Raw genomic sequence first — 19,704 nt, 5'->3', positions numbered from 1 at the left:
TAATTTTGTGGAAGGTCACAAAGTCATGAGAACTCAGTATGAAATTATAACCTGGCCATGAACCATGATACCCACACTACCTATACCAGGTATCTACAACAAATCAGTTTTTAATGCAACTATACATGTCCTTTCTGCAAGAAAGTGGAAAATACACCACAGACACATCAGCACCTAGGCAGCACATCCTGCAAATGAATCAGCTGTTTCTAAGTGATGTAAATAATTTCAGCTTTAAGCACACAGTTAGCTACCAAGTCAGATACTAAGAAAATAGCATCCTCTTTTTGTAACACTGATGTAAAGACTATTTTCAAAAGAAATGAAATTTGAAAAGTTTGTTCCTAAACCTGTACTTAAGCAGTTTTACAAATCAGACCAAACTGCTTACAGAGAGAAATAGAAACCAATTTTTATCTATTTTTTTTATTTATTCTTTTTATATTCTCTATTTTCTTTATATTTTCTAATCTATTTTACATTTTGACCAGGAATAAAAGCTTGCACACACAGCTTCCGACAACTGAAACATTCAAAATGGTTCACATAAAATACATTTCCAATTATCTATCACTGTGTAAATTTAAGTGTTTAGTTCCGTATCTGCTATTTGCACGAAGAACGAATAGTGCTGCCGAGCTCAGTGCGGACTCTCCGCAGGGTGAGCAATCGTGACGCAACCGAATCCTAAAACCGCTTCCGCGCTCAGGCAGTCACAGCAGGTGCATGCCTCACCCCACTCTCAGCAGCCAGCTTTAGGAAAGGGATGCTCTTGTGTCACGTTACACTCCTGCAGCACCCTGCGTATGGGGCTGAAGCGTTCTGGCAGGTTTCTCATGTTCTCTATGTAATTAGGTCTTGTGACCTGAGAGCAACTTGCAAACTGCAAACTAACTCAGCATGTTCTCTAGAATGCAGAATTTCACCTCTCACAAAGAAATCAATTACATCCTTATTAAAGGCTGTCCGGCAGCCTCACAAAATCACAGATTACCTCTGCTCACGCAGCCTTTCCAGCAACTCCAAGCAAGTAACACTAAAAATGACAGAACTCTGCACACGTGGCTAGAACAACTGAGATTTCATTCCCCGATAAAAATAAAAATTGGAGACATACAAATGAGCTTATTTCCTTAGTTATATTTTTCCCCCTAGAAAAGTTTAAGTGTCTGGCTGGGACAAAAGCAAGAAATATCCAAGGAATGAAAATCCCCCTTGTAGTCTTCTCTCAAAATCATGTTTTCCCCTCCAGGGCATCACAGCAAGGAAAGAAGAGTACAGTAAGAAATACTGCCACCGCAAATATTGAAAAGTAGGATTTATCTGAGATCGCTATGCTGCATATTATAAATGAATAAATATTAGATTAGCCCCATAAATATATTCCTACAATTATTAAAAAGACAGTCTCAGGCTTCACAGGGATCTTAATTTCTCTACAAGATACACAATGGGTTTAACCGGGAGCACAAAAGGTAAACCTAAAAACTTTAAAACCTGTCTAAAAGAAATCCAAGCACCCAGAAGCTTCATGGGGAATCTCTAAGACTGCCAAGGAGAAAAAACTATTTATACTGGCATTTTCAACTGCTCATAACCCTCTGGCAGTCATTCTACCCACTGAATTGGAACTAAGGTTTTCAGTGAAGAAATACCAAGTAGTACTTTCCTCTGCTTATTCTACATGTGAAAGAAACATAATTTCAGATTTTATGATTTAATTTACACCAAACTTTCTAGATCAGAGTATCACCTGGTATGATTTCATATAAATCAACACAGTTCTAGCCACTTAGGCAATTTTAAACAGTAATCTCAGATTAGATCTCTGATATTACAGACTTTCTGCAATATAATGATTCATTTTAAATTCTGTTAGGAAAAAACCCAATAACTCACATTTAATATGCAGGATCTTGCTCCTTCTTCCTTCACTTCTAAATTTTATATTTAGGCAATGAATCCTCTGCTGCACTTATATTTATTTAATTATATAATGTGGGAGAAGAAAGTTTGGGGTTTTGTGGGGGAGAAGCCAGTGTTTTGCTTTTTTTGGAGGGCCTTTTTAAAATAAGGTATTTCCACCATTTTTTTATTATTAGCCCAGTTTGAATGCCACTAAAATTACGGGAAAAATTCCCATTAGGGAAAAGGTTCTCCTTAGTCTGTCTAATTTTTATTCTTGAAGTTTTGGAATTTTCCCATATATAAAACAAATGATACATAACACCTGAAAAGTAATTAGGCACCTAAAAGAGCTACAGTTTCTTGCAATTGAAAGATTTCAACAGCAAATACTAGTGATGACATTTTTTGAAGAAATTGTTTTCTGAAGGGAAGAAAATGCATCTCAGCTGAGAAGTAAAAGATTTTGATGATAAATTGTGAGTTGAAATGCCCATACTTAGTATGCAGCAATTAAAGGCATTAAGAAAGAAACAGTGTCGCCTTGCAGATCAAACATATCACCCACTGTCTCCAAAAATTAGGGGAGGAAGTAGGAAGCTTTCTGACAACACGCTGTCTTTATTTATTTGAATTCAAAGGAACAGCACACATCTGAAAAGTATCATCTCATGATGGATGCTTGTAATGAGTTAAATGGCACAGCTAAATTTTATCAAAGATAGGAAGCCTAAGAAAATAATTCCCAAAGTCTTTCACCAACACAGAGGAGACATCTCATAATTCTTTTATTGATTTTCAATTTTTCTTGGAAGGATTCAGTAAATTACTGCTACTAACCCCAATATGACTCTGCATACAGCGTATTTGGGTCTAGGATTTCCTCTATTTTTACTTTTAAGCTGGTTCGATGTATCATAACAGTACTGTGATTACCCTCACAATTCCTCAGTGCATATTTAAAAATAAGGTAGTACTAAAGGCATTAACATCTTCTAGCTTTAATCATCCTCCCCTAAAGAAATATTTTTTTTGTGTAGGTAAAACAAGGATGATCTTACCCCTTTAACATCATGCACCTTTTGTTTCCATTAAGAGGCAACATCTTTACCATCTTGACTTATTATAATTTCTTCACAGATAGTGAGAGTTACCGCGGAATTTTTAATTAGTATAATATATCTGAGCCAAAAGAAAGAGCTATTGTACTTCTACTGATGAGTTACAGGAAATGACAATTCCACATGCTGAAGCCCAGTGTTGTTTGGTGCCTCACGAAGTACCCCAAGCTATTTATCCTGCTGCTTTTGGAGTGCCCAGTGAACTGATTGAAACTGAACTGAAGGTGAGGTGGCACAAAACACAATGGTAACAACATGGCTTCAGAGTGGTCCTGCTCCATCTGTCCACTCCGAAGTCTGTCCTCATCTCTGGCCATGCAGTCCTTCCTTCTCTGCACCAGCTTTGGTGTTTGTCTCATCCTTCAAGAAGCCAACCGTGCCAGTCAATCAAGCAGAAAAAGACTTGTTTTTGTATGATGGGTTTGAGTCATGTCTCTGACTTGCACCAGCTCCCCTGAGGATCAGACAAGCATCAGAGCTGGGGTAAGAAAGGTGCCAGGACCATACAGCCAAAGGCAGCCAAGGAACAGGACTGCCCCTTGCAGCACCATCTAGTTGTTGGGCTGCTTAACCTGAGAGAGCCAAGAAACTACACAACTGGGAGGACAAATACAAAATACTCTTCTCCTTCTAAATGCTTTAAAAGCTTGCCTTTCAGTCTCTAGAACGTGCTAAAGCTCATGCTGCCACTCCTCACTGCTATTTTTACCCACGGGAGGGACAGACCAGCACATGCAATGCATATAGTCTGACAACACTACTAGTTTATAAATATACTGCCAACCAAACATGTAACCACAGCCTTTGACTGTTTTACACTGCCTCTCAAAGCAGCTAGAAAACTGACCTGGCAGGGTATTTGAGATGTTCTGCACCAAAAGGTTGCTAATTGGCAGAGCACTCCACCATTGGCTCCTCTCTTACTGCAAGCGTGTAAGGGAGACAAGCCCTCTCTCAAAGGAGACAAGCCAGAAAGCCTTTGCTAGGTAGAGCCATAAAATGCCTCTGGGACTGCCACAGCTGACATTTTACTTAGGGAGTGCCCATACTGCCTTTTGCAAACAGTTCCTAGCTGGCTTTGCCACACTAACGTGATTACACAGCTTCAAGCACAGAACTGGCTCATGTCCAGTTAGCCCAGTACCCAGGCAGGGCAAGCTTGAGTCTGCCTGTAAGGGAAGACTTGTAAACGACGGTTTTCCCCTCTGGGGGATCAGAAGATCCCCTGGCTGTGAAGTTTATGGATTAATTCTATGATAACAGGGAAAAGCAAGCCTTCTGTCAGCAGACTTGCATTAGCTCCATGGAACACTGCACCTCCACTAGAAAATTTTTAAAACTCCACAGGTCAAAAATGTTTGAAAATCCATGTCTCAGAGCAGACCTTAGCTGTTCTAATTTATAACAGGACACACGTTATCCCCTATCAGTCCAGGCTCGGGAAATGAAAAAAACACTTAATAGAAATTCTCTGCCAACACACAGACTCTTTCCAGTTGAGCTGAATATTAATTTAGCATAAATAAGGACCCTGGCCCATTACAAAGCACATTGCATATGCATGCACATGTAACAGAAATGTTAATACTAGCTCTAAAGCTACTGCTTGCAAACATTATTCTTTGCCAGGCCACGCACACACCCGGACACTATCAATTGTTTCTTTCAATAGAAAATATTCTGTCTTCACATATTTACACAACACATACCCGTCATAGCTTCTGTAATGGAGAGTGCAACACTGGTTACACAAGGTCACCTGAAATCTCTAGTTAGATAATTATGTTTAAGCACATTATACAAGTCAAGAATTAAAATTAATAATGCTGTGCTACTATGGATAAAGCATGTGAAGTTTTAAAACATCTCAGCCTCATATGATCTCAACAATTACAAAAAAATTACTAAACAATAACTTACAAAAAATCCTTACATGAACATTTTAATGACTACCACTTTAAGTTTACTCAGGAATCAGAATCCTAGTTCTCCTTCAAAAATGTTGACTTAGCTATCAAGCCTTGAGCCATTCTTACAAGTATGTGGTGATTTAGAAGACTTTTTTTTAAAAAAAAAAAAAAAAAAAGAAAAAAAAAGAAAAAGTAGTTACACACAATGTATTAATATCACAGTGCTTGCTCCCTTTAGCTTCCACCACCATTCTGGCTTAAGTGGGCACAAATACAAATGATGCAAATTTACTTTTAGTTCTTTAGCTATCATAAAAATCAAAATGCTATTTTTTTCTTGAATGGAAACCTAAGTTAAATGGGACTTTAGGATAGGAGAAACATCTCACCAGGCCCTGTTCCATCTTCACAAGAAAATGTGTATGGGGAACAAATCAAATGGAGAGCTCCTCCTACGCAATTTATGTAAGTTGTATACCGAAATGTAACTCAAAATGGAAAAAAAGGCGTGTGAAGTCGCAAAGGAGTAAGGCTAGACCAGCTTAACATAATCATTTATCAGACTTCTAAAACCTGTAAAAAGCAGATTAAAGTAAATAAAGACATTAATTTAAAACAAAAGCCCAGGATCTCCCAGTACAATATAAAAGAATAAAAATTTTGTGTTCAGACAAGCTTGAGCCAGCAGAAGGGAGGTCATTACACACTTTGGAATTGCCCTGAAGTTCCTCTTACATGCACCAGTTGCTAGTAAGGCTCTTCAATACTGTCGTTATCAACTTCTCCTTACAGCTTCAGCTGAGTTGGGCCTCTTCACCTGACTAAGAATGATTGCAGAGGAAGGCTCATGTTGCAATTGTGCAAATCATTTTTAATTGCATTGTTTTGGGGGTTTGTTCTGACTTGAAACAAACCAAATTTCAAAATGCATCACAAAGCAAAAATTTCAGCCTTCCAAAAGACTCCTCTCTTAAAATGAGAAATAACAAAAGCAAGTGTTCTGCAGATCGAACTTGCTCACATTCCCTGAAAAATAAGCATGAAAAGCAAGAAGTACAGAAACTTTGCAAAAACTCTGTGAACCAGTGAAATCATTCGCTTACATGCTCAGACACACTGTAACCAAAGTAAAAGGAACTCTTGCAAAAAACAGCATCCAGTTGTGGGGATCAGAACAGAAACCCATCCTAAGTATGAACAAGGCAGCTCCACTTTTGTAACTGCTGCATATTATTACATTTAATTTCCTAGCCTACCAAACCTATCAAACCATGTTTCTTCTCTCTTCGTTCATCTTCATAGCCGAGCGAAATTGAGGAAGCAAGCTGCCTTTCTCACACAGAGGAGGTACAGAAGGTAGGTAGCGTACCCTTCCAATTACTCATGTCCGCACACCAAATCCATTGTGGTTAGACTCAATTTTGTTGCCCTGGGGGCCTTCTGCAGCCACCTGTATTGCTGGATGATTTCCAACACGTTGTTAAACAGACATCTATGCTAATAGGAATTGTGCATATCTCTCATTTTCTTAAAGAGGAGCTGCACCAAAAATTTCTCTAATTATTCTGCTCAGGGAATCTCTCTTTGCAATCTATAAAGCAAAAAAGTTCCTAATTTCATGCTGATATTTAGACATTTCACAGAAAGACTAGCATGTTTTTAGTTCACAGTGCAGAGCATGGGTCAAGTTGGGGGACAATGAAATACTGATTCAGTGATAAACGCTACTGAAAAACAATTTCTGTCAGCTCGTCCAAGTCATTAGTCTCACAAGTCAGGATGCGCCAGGGATGGCCAAATATTAAGAGCAGTATTTTGTTTACGAAAGGACAGTAATAATAGAATTAATGCAAAATAGTAAAAGCTAAAACCAATAACCATGCAGGCACACAATAGCAATAGGTATGTAGGAATAATACACCTAATGAAGAAGTTAAATACACAGGAAACGGCCTCTTGGAAGAGATCTGAGGAAGCACAAGAGACTACAATGCGAAGCAGGGAAGGTGAAGCACAGTCTTGTAAGACAATAAATATCTTGTGTTCAGTAAATCATCAAGTTTATGAAAACTGAAACAATGTAAACAACAAATTCAGCAGCAGCAGCGATAAACAATTTATTCTGAAACATGCACCTCACAGTGTATTCTCTAGGTGGCCTAAGGACATAGAGCTGTACATTTAGACTGACATTTTTAAATTTACAAAGACGACAAGAGTATTCTCTTCCACCCATTTACCAGGAATGGCATGTTCAAATTTTTTTAGTAGGTTTAGAAAAGTCTCAGAAAAATTTATCTTAAAAAAGAGATGTTACCATAAGTAGCTCCATGCAGGCAGAAGAGCATCAAAAACCTCCTCTTGATGAACAAGTATATTGTGGAAGGAGTCTGTGAGTGTGAATAAAAGTAACTGACAACTAAAATTCAGTGTGTACGGAGTCTTCATTACGATACGGAAACTGTGATTCATACAAAGCACTCAGTATATCCAGAAACAATCTGTTCTTAGTATTACATGACGTTAACTCCTTTACGCCATAAAACTCCAACAACGAGACGAGGAAAATCTCCATTATTTCACCTTTTCCTAAATCTTATCTAGTGTTCTCTCCAACTAATTTTAAGTCATATCCTTCCATCAATTTCCTATGGAGAATACTCATCAGTCTAATAAATCCTATTGCCTGTGCATCTTTTCCCTGATGTTTGGACAGTTTTCTCCTTTTCTTGCAACTGTTGCTCCCTGTTTGATCTTAATTAATAACTCTTCCTTTTGAGCATTGCTCCTGTCAAGTTTTCTTAGACCCTTACACCCACTTTCACTCTGTGTTTGGAAAAGTTTTTGTATTTAATATTTCAAAATACATCCTTCTAAGTCCACCATGTTTATTTCACCAAATGCTACTAAAGGAGGAAATAAAACTTTCAAAGATATGGAGATAAAAGTAGACACAGTTCTTCAGCTCTTCCCTGTGACTGCTTCTGGCGTCATTCAAACTCCCTCATAACCTGTGAACATCTTCCTAGTAACTGAACTGTCTGGAAATGAGTAACACATTCCAGACACGGTATACTACATCTGTAACTAGGAAAGTATTAATTCCTTGTGCTGGAAGGTGATATTCAAGGATGCAGCATGAGGCAAAAATGGTATGTTTATTCTCCTACCATATATTGCAAACTCATTTCTCACATGAAAGGACAAAGCAATAGCATTTATTCCAAAGCAAGGAGGAATAAAAGAAATTTGTGAGTAACATTTTTGTGGAGGTACTAGAACTTATGGTCATACAGATCTACTGATCTGTTGTTATCTGATGAGTTGTTACTACAATGATTTTAATCTAGAGGCTAAGACTACTGTCAAATTATTCCAAAAACATTTTTTCATGGTAACAAAAATGTTTACAAAAATGAAGACGATGGTATTTCTGGGCCCTTTTGTCATTTCTTTAACCTGTTAGGATATGAAATACTGTAGAAGCACTCAAATGAGTATTAGTTGCAATGTAGATTATAATGATGGTACACGCCCTTGTACTTACTGTTCTCTTGAACAATTTCCTAAAAATACCTGTTGGGACTCGAAATTGCCAACTGCTGTCAAAGCATTTGTATTAGGATCATTAATACACAATGTTCACGAACTTTATAAGCGATCAGCATTCATAATCTAAACTTATGCACATTTTCCAAAGCTTCCAGGTTTTCCTTTCAGCATGTTAAACATTTGCAATTCCAGATGGTTCAAACAAAAAATATATACATGCGACATCAAACAAACTACAGCATCACTTCAATGCAATTCACTTTTAAGTCAAACCAGGACTTGTTTGTACATGAACAGGCATTCAACCTTGAAGTGAAACATTGAGAAAAGTTTTCCCAACCTTCTCCCAGCCTTCAAACAACTCTCTTATTTCAACAAACACATCACCAGAAATAAACTTCCCATAGACCAGCACAATGAACAGTAACAAACCACTTCTGAGTAACAAAAGCAAAACTTGCCAATGCATCTCCATAAGCACAACAAATACTACCCTCAACAGAACCAAATTCAATCAGTACAACACATACATTTCTCAGAATGTACTGAATGCACCAAACGACCTGTTGGAAAAATCATGAGCGAGACTAACAACCACCACACAGATGAATAAACTTACGTAAGTAACCTGAAAGGAGAAAAACAGAGTTTCCAGCAAGAAAATATTTCTCACAAAAAAAAACATTCTGTCTTTAAACTTTCACTCCTGATACTCCAAGGAGATCTACAAAGTATTTTCAAAAAATAAAACTAAATTCGTAACTCAACCAGATACAGACAAATGTGTTTCAGGCTATATAAGGTAGCTGCTTCTGCTTCAAAGCTATAAAACACCTTATGCACCCGAAAGCTTTCTGAGTTTTCTGCTCTCCACTTTTCAGTGGGCATTAGCTTTCCCTGTAGATTTTGCCTGGTTTAAAAGCAGGTCATACCATAAGCATGGCATTGTAGAAGTAGTCCACTCTAATTCATAGTATAGTATGAAAACATGAAAGCTTGTTATAAAATCCCCACGTCAACACTACTCCGCTGAAGCTCTCTCCCCATACCCACAAAACATGGGCAGAAAATATTTCTTCCTCCTTTTTCTTTGCTAAAACTGCACGCAAACATGACACTTCAGGGTAAGACCGTTTTCTTGCAGTAACTATTAATAAAATCAGTTTCACTTTGATGGATACACAATATTTCACAATTAGTTAAAAAGTGAGATTATTTATATTTTTCAGGCTTGAATAAAAACTTACATCTTTTCCCACGACTCTGAGTTCAAACTGTGTTTCCTTGAAGTGAACTTTTGTAATTCTGGGCCTGTAATATTGTAAAAAAGACAAAAAGAAGTTCATGGAACTTTGACTTCATAAATAGTTAAACAAAGTTGCATATATTTACATACAAAGACAAAAAAGGTTTACAGGTAGTATTTTTTCTGCATGTACATGCTAGGTGTCAGCAGAAATTAGCAGTATTTAAACATTTCAGCACGAGTCGAGTAAAGGTAAAATATTTCAATAAATATTTGCAATATTTGGATTATTAAGGAATTAAAAATTTTGAATAATCCACATTAGGAATTCCAATTGTGAAATGTTTTTTCTAAATAAAATCAACTTTAAAATATAAATCACAAATCATACATTTCTGTTCAATAACACTGTTTAAACACAGACAACACACTTAAATTATACATACCAGAAATATTTCCCGACTTGTTTTTTATTTTTGTAGACAACAACTCCTACAGGTGTTAATCCTAAAAAATATTCAGATTTGTTTTCACCCTAGAAAATAAAACATATGTCTTTCAATTATTTATAGCAGCAATTTGCACCACAGTAGCAGGATGGTCTAGCGGAGGAAGGTAGTCTGATGATTGACTTGAACACACTCTTTTGTCCTTCCTGGGATGAGGAAACAGTACTTGATCTAATGATAAAAGCTCCTATAAGGAAACTCTTATGCACAGATGAAAAGAGGCAAAAAAAGAATAGTAGTGAAGGAAAGAATGGGAGTTTCCACATTTCACAGAGTAAAATAAAAATAATTTATTAAAGGAATTACTTTCACCTATTTGGCAAATGACCAAAGTTCAGGAACTAAATTCTTTATTAAGACATGATAGCAACAGACACTCTAAACCCTAGCTGAAGGTACACAGTGATTTCCTGACCTACCTCACTATAGTTAAACCTCACAGCTGCTCTCTCCCTTCTAAAATAACATCACTTCTGTGCTGCTACAGAGTGGTCCTAAACAAACTAACTGCTTTGAGAGATTAAAACCTTTTCTTCAGAATGTGTAGCAATGTCCAAGAGTAACAAGGAAGGGTCACATCATCTTTTCCAAAGGAAACCATTCCTGAGATCAATACTTGAATTGCAAATCGTATTTGTACAGAATACAATGAAAAATCTGATGGTGAATGGCAGAAGCCCCCCAACTCCCTTATCTGTAGTCAATAATCAGAATTAGATGATTGGGTAGAGGGCAGAACAGACAAGGAGCTGAGCTCTCCTGCCCAACCTAAAGTCTTACAGTTTCATGTTTGAAGAAGTCACAAGCTCTAAAAAACTTGAGTCTTCTGAAGTTTCATATGAGCCCTTTTGGATTACTGCTTAGATGTCTAACGAACAAGGAGTTTTTATCATGTTTTCCTGAGCTCATTCTGAATTAATCTGAGAAAAGCGTAAATGATTTCTGGAAGCAATTTGACAATATTCTTTTTTCAGCAGTAATCACCAACAATAATCAGGTAACTCATCATGTTCTCCCACTTCAGAGAAAAACGCTGACTTCAGTGTTCTGTGGAATAGAAGAGGCCACCGAAATGAGTCATCTCAGAATGGCTTCTTTCTTTTAGAAAGTTGCAGTATTTGTGGCTCCACATTTAGAATCATCTATTGAGGGAAAAGTGGCAGCATTTTTACCACTTAACTTTGCTGGGAAATTGCAAAAATTGTTCTAGTCCCCCTAGGCATTCCCATTATCAATGAAATGTCTTTGATCACACCGAAGCCTGCAGTGCAGAAGCATGAATGGGCACAGAGTGCCTAAAAGTCAAATGATTCAGTTCAAGTAATAGGAGCTGCTAGTTTTGCTGCTAGTTTTGATTTGTTCCAGTAGCAGCTCCAAAAACAGTCAAGCTTCGTACTTAAGCCTTTATTACAGAGTATTATGGCAGGTACTTCTCCTGGGGAGTGAAGAGAAGTGGTAACAGGAAAGGTAAGAAAATTCTGCTATAAATCTGATTTTAATTTTTGCTTACCCTTCTACCTTTATGCATAATTATTATTACCACATCAATACCTCATGATACTGAGGGTGCTTGAAAGACTGCAGATCTTAGTGCATGAGGTTATTTTCAGAATCACTGCATGAGATTAAAAGTCAGCTGCAAAAGTTAGTTAATCTATCTGCTTGGGAAAATACAGAAGAACCTTAGCTCTATACCAGCAGATCATGAACCACAAAAAATATCAGCTGTGAGACAGATTATAGAAATTATATCCCCAATTATAGAAATTATATTTCCGTGTGGTTGTTGAAGTGAGAAAGCTCAGGCTCATCTCCCTGAGTTCTTTCTGCCTGTGCTCCAGAATGAACTAACTACTAAGGGCAAATTTATTTTCAATATGATCAGGTAATGAAAAGAACTATTTCTATAGCTTCAATCTTGAACATGTTGTCTTGAACTGTAATATAAATACGAACAATGATATTCATGGGTTAGACTTAAGCATACTACAATGCATAGCTCAGCTGGGGATCCCTCTGCAGGGCATAACCAAACTAAGTGAAAACAAATTTTCCAGACTCTGCAAATTTAATATGATTTTGCTGGACCATGTTGAAGCATGTTCCAGTAACTCCCCCACTTCCAATAACTTGAGTGGCATGGAGCACTGGATATGAATATCATTAAGCCACAACATGTATTAAAAAATATATTTCATGTTGTAGGCTACACGATGTCAGGTGGAAATGCATACTTAATCTTTTGGTAGCGTCTTGACTTCTTTATTTTCTTTTAAATAATTTTACAGAGTACTGACATCTAACTCAGTGAACTATTTACATTACAACTCCCCCTTTGAACTTCTGATATTCTTTTATTCAAAAAAAAAAAGAAACAAAAAAACCCTGCCATTCTGCCATGAGCACAACTATTCAAACAAGACAGAAAAGACAGAATGATGTTTCTATGAGTAGCACATAGCCCTCAGGTGATGGCTTCGATCCAATCCCAAAATACATGTTGTTTTACAAAAGAGGTGGAAGGATCTGCTGAGGCAATACAGACAACTTGCAATGCTGCGTTATATCGTAGAGAAAAAGCTGTAAACATGCTCTGACTCTTTAGCAAAGCCTTCACATTGAATATCAAAACAAGTCAGACATGCTCCTACAGTCTGCTCCTACAGACATGCTCCCTTGCTTTTGGTTGCCTTTTGCAATGATTCTGTAACCTTTTCATCTCTTATTCACTGTGTTCTTTGCAAAAGAACAACGTGCAAATTCTTGTGTCAAACAGGAATTATAACCTTCTTTATCTTTTCTGACACTTACACTAATGCCTTCCAATTTATCAGCACTGTTTTTTCCTAGTACAGTTGATTGTCTTTCATAGGAGTAATACAATCACAGTCTTTCATCTGAAACCCATTAGGCTTCTGTATGTGTGAAAGATTTAATCCATTCAGTCTGTAAATACGTGTTTCTTTAGACTTCTTAAGTACCATTTTTTCTTCTACAGTATTACCTGATGACTAGACAGTACAAATACTCTCCTCCTCTCCAGTACAGGAGATTTTCTGCAAATTTAAAATATGTAATTATAAACAATACTTACATAAACAGGATGGAGATCAACTCCATACATTTCCAGGGATTTGGCCACCCCTAAGTAATTCGCTTCTGCCTCAGCAGGAACTTGACCCCTGTAAATAACATTCTGTGTAAGAACTTTGTGCTTCCAGTAAAGATACTAGAATTTCTAAGTCGTATTAATAAAAATAGTTTGCTGGACAGGCATGCAACACTTTCTACCTTTCGTGTAGACTGCCATTATCTGTATGTCTGTATGTCTGCTGGCTCCAAGTAAGACTGTACAGCGGGCATAAAATTTTACTGTAAAATTCTCTGCTGTAAGATGCTATCATATATAAAATATTAAAGAGGGTGGCTACTCTTATTCTGGCTACCACACTAATGCCCCGCTGTCTCAAACATGCTTCAGACACTTCATTTTTAGGTTTGAATATGCAAAATAATCTTTTTTTCAAATAACTACATAATTATTAATAAATCAGGAATGAGTGACTGACTGGGAGAGTGTTTTCTCACAGCACTGCAGAGGCTAGCAAGGATTTCTGAAAGCAGGGTTCATGACTTCAGACGAAATACTCTTTTCTTCATAAAGCTGCCTACAGGAAGTCAGGCCAGCTGGTAATATCCAAGCCAGCTACTGTAAAAACAAAGTTTGGGATCTGTTGCAAGAGATTAGCAGTTTCACACACCCAACTTGCCTTTCTATCTGCAAATATCAATGCATCAGTTAATAACTCCTATCAGCTGCATGATGGGGAGAAACAGAGAACAGTGGAGAAAAACTGTCTATTAGGAACATATTGGACATCATTGAGGAAGGATTATTTTCAAAAAGACTAAATAAACTCATAGCGTTCAACAATGGACTTCTCAGAATTTAATATGTTCTTCACTTAACAATTGCCATTGATACAACAGTAAGACCATCTGCTGCAAGCCTCAAGTAATTGAAACTGTATTTTCATCCTCACTCCTTTTTAAAGTTTCTATGAATGCTACTAGAATATTACTGAGAAAGTGCAGCACAGCCCGTGATCCCATAAGCATCAACTCTAAAAAATGCATCCCCTGCTTCACCCAGTAATTATTATCTTGGAGAAATACTTCACTGCATTTGCGGCCACTCATATTCAAAGTGTGAAGCAGAGCTCAAACTCTTGACACAAGACTTGAAAAATCTTGCAATATATACATTTTCTCCTGTCTCTCCATTCCCTTCAGCCTGGCAGATACTTTCCAAGTTTTTGCAACTTTTGTTTTATGCCTGACAAGGTAAAAAAAACACATGAAGTGTGATGCATGAAAAGGCAGTGCTAACATAAATGCAATAGTTTAAGTTTTTAAAACGGCTTCTCTGCATTTGAGACAAGCTGCTTCACCCTGTCTCATCCACAGGTCAGCACTGACACAGTCTCCAGTGTTCGTCCTTGTTTCCGAGAAGTCCTAGAGAAACAGCAGACTTGAAGCTTGTAACAAAGTCCTTTCCTCAAGAGCTCTCGTTTCCAGATGATCAGTGGTTCATCTCTGATTCATAATATGTAGAACGCTGGTATTCAGAATGTCAGAGTCGTCAAATTTGGCACTACTTTTAGCCACTGCTGCTTTAAAAATTCACTCCACAGCTTGATTTTTTAAATCAAAACTCTCACAAATACGAGCAAAATGCATAAAATATTGCTTGTGCACTTACCCACCAATCCCACTTGTCTCTGAAAGTACCAGATGTCAACTGAGTGTATATATTAACATTTGTAAAATTATACCTAATATATAAATATGTATATTTGCAAAAATACTCAGTGAAGAGTTTGTCTGTGAAGATGTAAGCTGGAGCCACTAAAGGAAGAGAAGGGTACATCCTCCCAAATTTAGATGGAGGAGACAATGTGGAGGGGAGCAGGCAAGATCAAGAACTAAAACTGTTCCCAACACCACAAAAAATAAATGCTTCTTTTCTACTATATACAAACATATAAGCTCTCCTCAGCATCACGGATCTTGCCAGTACATCCCAAATCCGAAACAAACTTCGTAGTCAGTAATAAATATGCACCTCTCCTTCAGCTGGACAAAAAAAAAAAAAAAGAGCACCTGACACCCACTGATTACCCTAAACAATACTGCAAGCCACTCTTAAACCTATCACGAGCATTTCAGCTTTCCTTATGCCTCACTGGTAACATGCAATACTGATTCAAAACACACCAACTTGCCAAGTATCAGTTAGCCCTTGACCTGCTGCAGTTTGGTGCAGACGATATAAGAGGGCCAACACGAGCTCTACCACTTGCACGGAAGGATCATAACCCTCCTGCAGCAACCTGAGTGTCTGCTTCCTCGTGTGCAAGAGCTGAAGCCACTGTTTGCTGTTGAAGATACGCATGGCAGTATAATCACAGTGCGCTCTTGCATTTCACCTCGGGACTGTCACGCTGGTTTACATTTGGGACAACAACATTAGGCAGGAGAGACTTGATGCAACCAGAATAACCCCCCCATCTCTAAGTTCTCCCACCTTATGTGATTCAGAAACTTGCTCCAAAAACTTCACTTTGAACAAATTCCAGAATATCTACTATGCTGTGTAAAAACTGAGAGCTGAGCTTCACAGAACATTTGTAAAACGTTCCAAGTAGGTGAGAAAAATCATGGATATGCCTTCAGTCATTCTAGCTAGAAAAATTTTTATCCAGAGACAGTTCTCACGTGTGTTCAGAAGGCATGCTGGCAGTGCTGATGCTGTCAGGCTGAACACGTGCGCTTTGATGTCACTCTTTTTTCTGATGCCTCTAAATCCCTAAATCACCTAACTGCAGCCAAGGACCAGAGCAGTATCAGAGTTCTGGCTCAGTAAGCATGTAAAACCACTATTGTTAAGACACCTACCACTCCCCTTCACAACCGCTGCTCCCTCTGCTTCTAAATTTCATCTTTAAGGTTACAAACTCTTTGAGATGAAATAAATCATAGTCTGATTTATTACACAAATGAGCAAAGAAACTAAAGAGAAAGGAATGATGGTTGCTTAGCATTGGTAATCTGGAATTAATCTCAAGTTTCATTTCTCAAAGCCAGTCCCAGTGATGTTGACCCAAACAAACTCCCTGTACCTCAGTTATCCATCTCTAGAACAGAAAAAAACAGTACTTCTATGTTTTACAGAAAGATCTGCAGTAAGATTCTCTGAAATGCATCAATTATTACAGAGCAGTCAGGCAACCATACAGAAATAATTATTTAATAACAGATTCTCTTCCCTAAAAGAGAAAGTTCAAGGTAACGTGGCAACTGGAATGCATTCCAATCACAAGAGAACTTTTCAAAGTTCACAGCTATGAGTTAATACCTATTCTCATTAAACAGGTAAACTGAACACTAACATATAGAACTAGAGGCAAGGAACTACTTAACCTTTACCCAGATCGAGGCTTTATTACAGCAGGAGAATCAAGAAATCTAGATCTAAATACAAGATGGCTAGTTCTGATTATCTCTACATGACTTTGACAAAAGGTATGATGAACATACTCATAAAATGTTTCTTACTGCTCTTATCTTAATAATTAGTTATATCACAATTGCACCTAACTTGGATTTGTTAGAACAAGATTCTTTTACATTTACTAGGAATATGAAGTTAGAGATAAAAAAAAGTAAATGTTTATTTTGGCTTTATCTACAGTATGAGCTTCTTTCATACATTTTATTCGCAAAACCAGGTTTACGTTTTGCAGTTTTGAAGGCACTGCAGTCTGACACTCAGGCTGGGCAGCCAGATCTTTCTGACTTCCTGTGCTTTCACACAGCGACTGCTCATTCTGCCTCTGTCACTCACATACCAAGTGAACTTCATTCTAAAACTGATCTCATTGAAACTACTGAGATTTCATACACAGAAGACTATTTCTAGAAATGAGTAAGTGGGTTAGAAAGTAGTTCTTTCCACCTCTCTGAGGCCACCTCCAAAAAACTCGTTATGCTCTTTGCTCCAACTTCCAGGTGAGGTTGTTTTATTTTTTCCTCTCTAATGTTCCTGTTATTTCTTACTTGAGTGCTGACAGAACAAAAGGGGCCAGAGGTTACTAGTCCTTATCTTTCTTTGCTTAACAGCTTACCTCTCCAGTCCATCTTCTGGTTGTCCTTATTGCAGTTTTGCTTCCCACTGCTTTGATCCATAATCAAGGGGAGATGTCACAAGCACAAATTGCAATCAGGTAAGAGAATCACATGAATCCCAAAGCAGCATCTTGGGGTCCACTATCAGGCAGAGATTGCCCATCACGTTAAAGATAGTACAACATGTATTTTTTTGTATTCAAGTTGATTATCATTCCACTACCCGGAAGATGGAGAAGCTTTGCAAGCCTCTATCATCACAATGAATCTGTCTTTTCCAATCTCTTCCAAGGTTAAGTTAAGATTGAATGAATCCCTAAGTCTGTTGATATATCTGCTTCAGATCTCTTCAGATCCCTTTCATCCTGTCTGTTGTAAGCCTAATATTCTACTCCTGCAACCACTTGCTCCCTGCCTCATTTATGCCTTCTCAGTTCCTTCTAACACCAGAGAAAGGTTTTCAGGTGCAGTTTTGATGTCTGTGAACTTCTGTATTGCCTGATTCAGTTTAGACCAAAACTCTTCTGATGCTCACCAGTTATCTTGCGTTCCTACTGCTTTTATGTTCATGTGAAGTTTTAGAATTTGTTTGGTTTTTGTCCAGAAGCCAGCATTTCCAACATCTAGAGTTCTTTAGTGCTGCCTGATGATTTTGTTTCTAGGTATGGCTTTTTTTCTTATGACTCATATGCTCCTCCTTATTGTGGAATCCATTAAATTGATCGCTGCCAGTATGTTTTACGTAAGACACGTTGTTAATACAATGAAAGGATTTTATGCCTGTAAAAACAAACTGCCTCTTTAATTCATATAGATGCTGCAGCTGAGACTATCACTTAAGCCATAGGCATACAAATTGCTTTCCTGGTATCTCCTGCAATGCGAGTTGCTCTCACAAAGATTTATGCAGGTTGCTACAAGCACCCCTTCCTTATCCCAGCTAAGAATCTGGCAAGAAAAGAGACACTTCATTGTACTTAGTGCTGTACATTACTATATTAGAAGTTTTTTTTATCCTAACAATTCATTATTGGAATACGCAGGACAGGATAAGGAAAAGAAATTATTACCCCCATTTTATGGAGAGTAGATTGAAACATGGACATAAGTAATTTGTCCAAAATTATAGAGGAAATCTGTGCTGGAACAGGGAACACAACTCAAACAATTCAGAAGATTTAGACGTCTTTCTTTTCCACTACAACAAACTAAGAGAAGACAGGACAACTGTTAAAACTCTGGTTCAGAAACACTCATACCTAGGCCTGACAGACATCATCCATTTATTTTCCTATTGAGTTCTGAAAAGAATAATTTCAAACATAAAAAATGTTTCTATTCTATTTTTCTGAGGGACATAACAGGATGCTCTGTGTCTCCTCAAGTCTGCAGACTTCCAGCTGGCAGTATAAGGTGCTCCCTGTTTGCACTTACCAAGCATTTCCAAATCTGATTTTAAATGCAAAGTTCCCAACATTACTGAATTCTTACATTAGAGTTTTGTGTATTCGTTCTATGGCATCTTCCAGTTCTTCCTTCTGGTCTGGAACAAAACGGTACTCTGAAACATAACCTGCAGTATGCTTATACGGGTCATAGTCCCCCAGCTCAGCTATGGTACACAAGAAAAGAAAAAAGATCATCAGTTTTCAATGCTTTATGTTAACCAAAAAGTGTATCATCTAATCCATCTACTTGTGTCAATTCACCTTTACCCAAGTGAGTGTTGTTTCACCATACAGTCACATTAAAACTCAAAACCTGTTTTTCTGAAGAGGAGAAATACAAGATAATCTGCTGTTTATGTAGAGAGCTGTGAATATTAGTGCCCCCCCCCCCAAAAAAAAAAAAAAAAAAAAAAAAAAGGAGAGAAATTGAAGGTTCAAACAGCTAGGAATATTGACTTTTACAGATCACTTTTACAATATCACTTTCACAGAACTAGATCTAATTTTGTCCAAGACAGTATAAGTTGAAATTTGATGCTGTATGTTATTTGGCAGCATATGTAAAACAAATGCAGAAGCAAAGTCCAGTTCTTAGAATATTTGTGAACTCATAAGTTACAACATTTGCCCTCATAAGTTATAACATTATAGATAGAACTTTTAACAGAAATGTCAAAGTCTGAATAGGAATGTAGACAAGTATCACGAGACAGACCTAGAGGTAGGTCCTTTGAAGAAAGGCATCATTTCTTGTGAGGAATCAGAAGATGTAATTCTCTGATAAAGTATCAATATATTTTCTGAACATTAACTTTCAAAATCAAA

At 37.5% G+C, this 19,704-nt stretch overlaps 1 protein-coding gene across 5 annotated transcripts in view; it reads right to left on the bottom strand.

The window, feature by feature from the left end:
• The window catches only part of EPB41L4A (erythrocyte membrane protein band 4.1 like 4A), a 139,402-nt gene that overhangs the window by 48,484 nt on the left and 71,214 nt on the right, over positions 1–19,704 (bottom strand). For all 5 annotated transcript variants that reach the window (XM_062600577.1, XM_062600578.1, XM_062600579.1 and 2 more), the window contains exons 6-9: positions 18,923–19,043; positions 13,338–13,425; positions 10,181–10,269; positions 9,736–9,799 (exon numbers count right to left, since the gene is read on the bottom strand). In XM_062600577.1, the coding sequence (XP_062456561.1) occupies positions 9,736–9,799; positions 10,181–10,269; positions 13,338–13,425; positions 18,923–19,043 (362 nt within the window). The remainder of the gene's footprint in view (positions 1–9,735; positions 9,800–10,180; positions 10,270–13,337; positions 13,426–18,922; positions 19,044–19,704) is intronic.

This window comes from Rhea pennata, chromosome Z (assembly GCF_028389875.1).
Source record: "Rhea pennata isolate bPtePen1 chromosome Z, bPtePen1.pri, whole genome shotgun sequence".
Taxonomy (NCBI): Eukaryota; Metazoa; Chordata; class Aves; order Rheiformes; family Rheidae; genus Rhea; species Rhea pennata.
The sequence above is the reverse complement of the archived record's forward strand: the minus strand, read 5'-3'. Positions and strand labels throughout refer to the sequence as shown.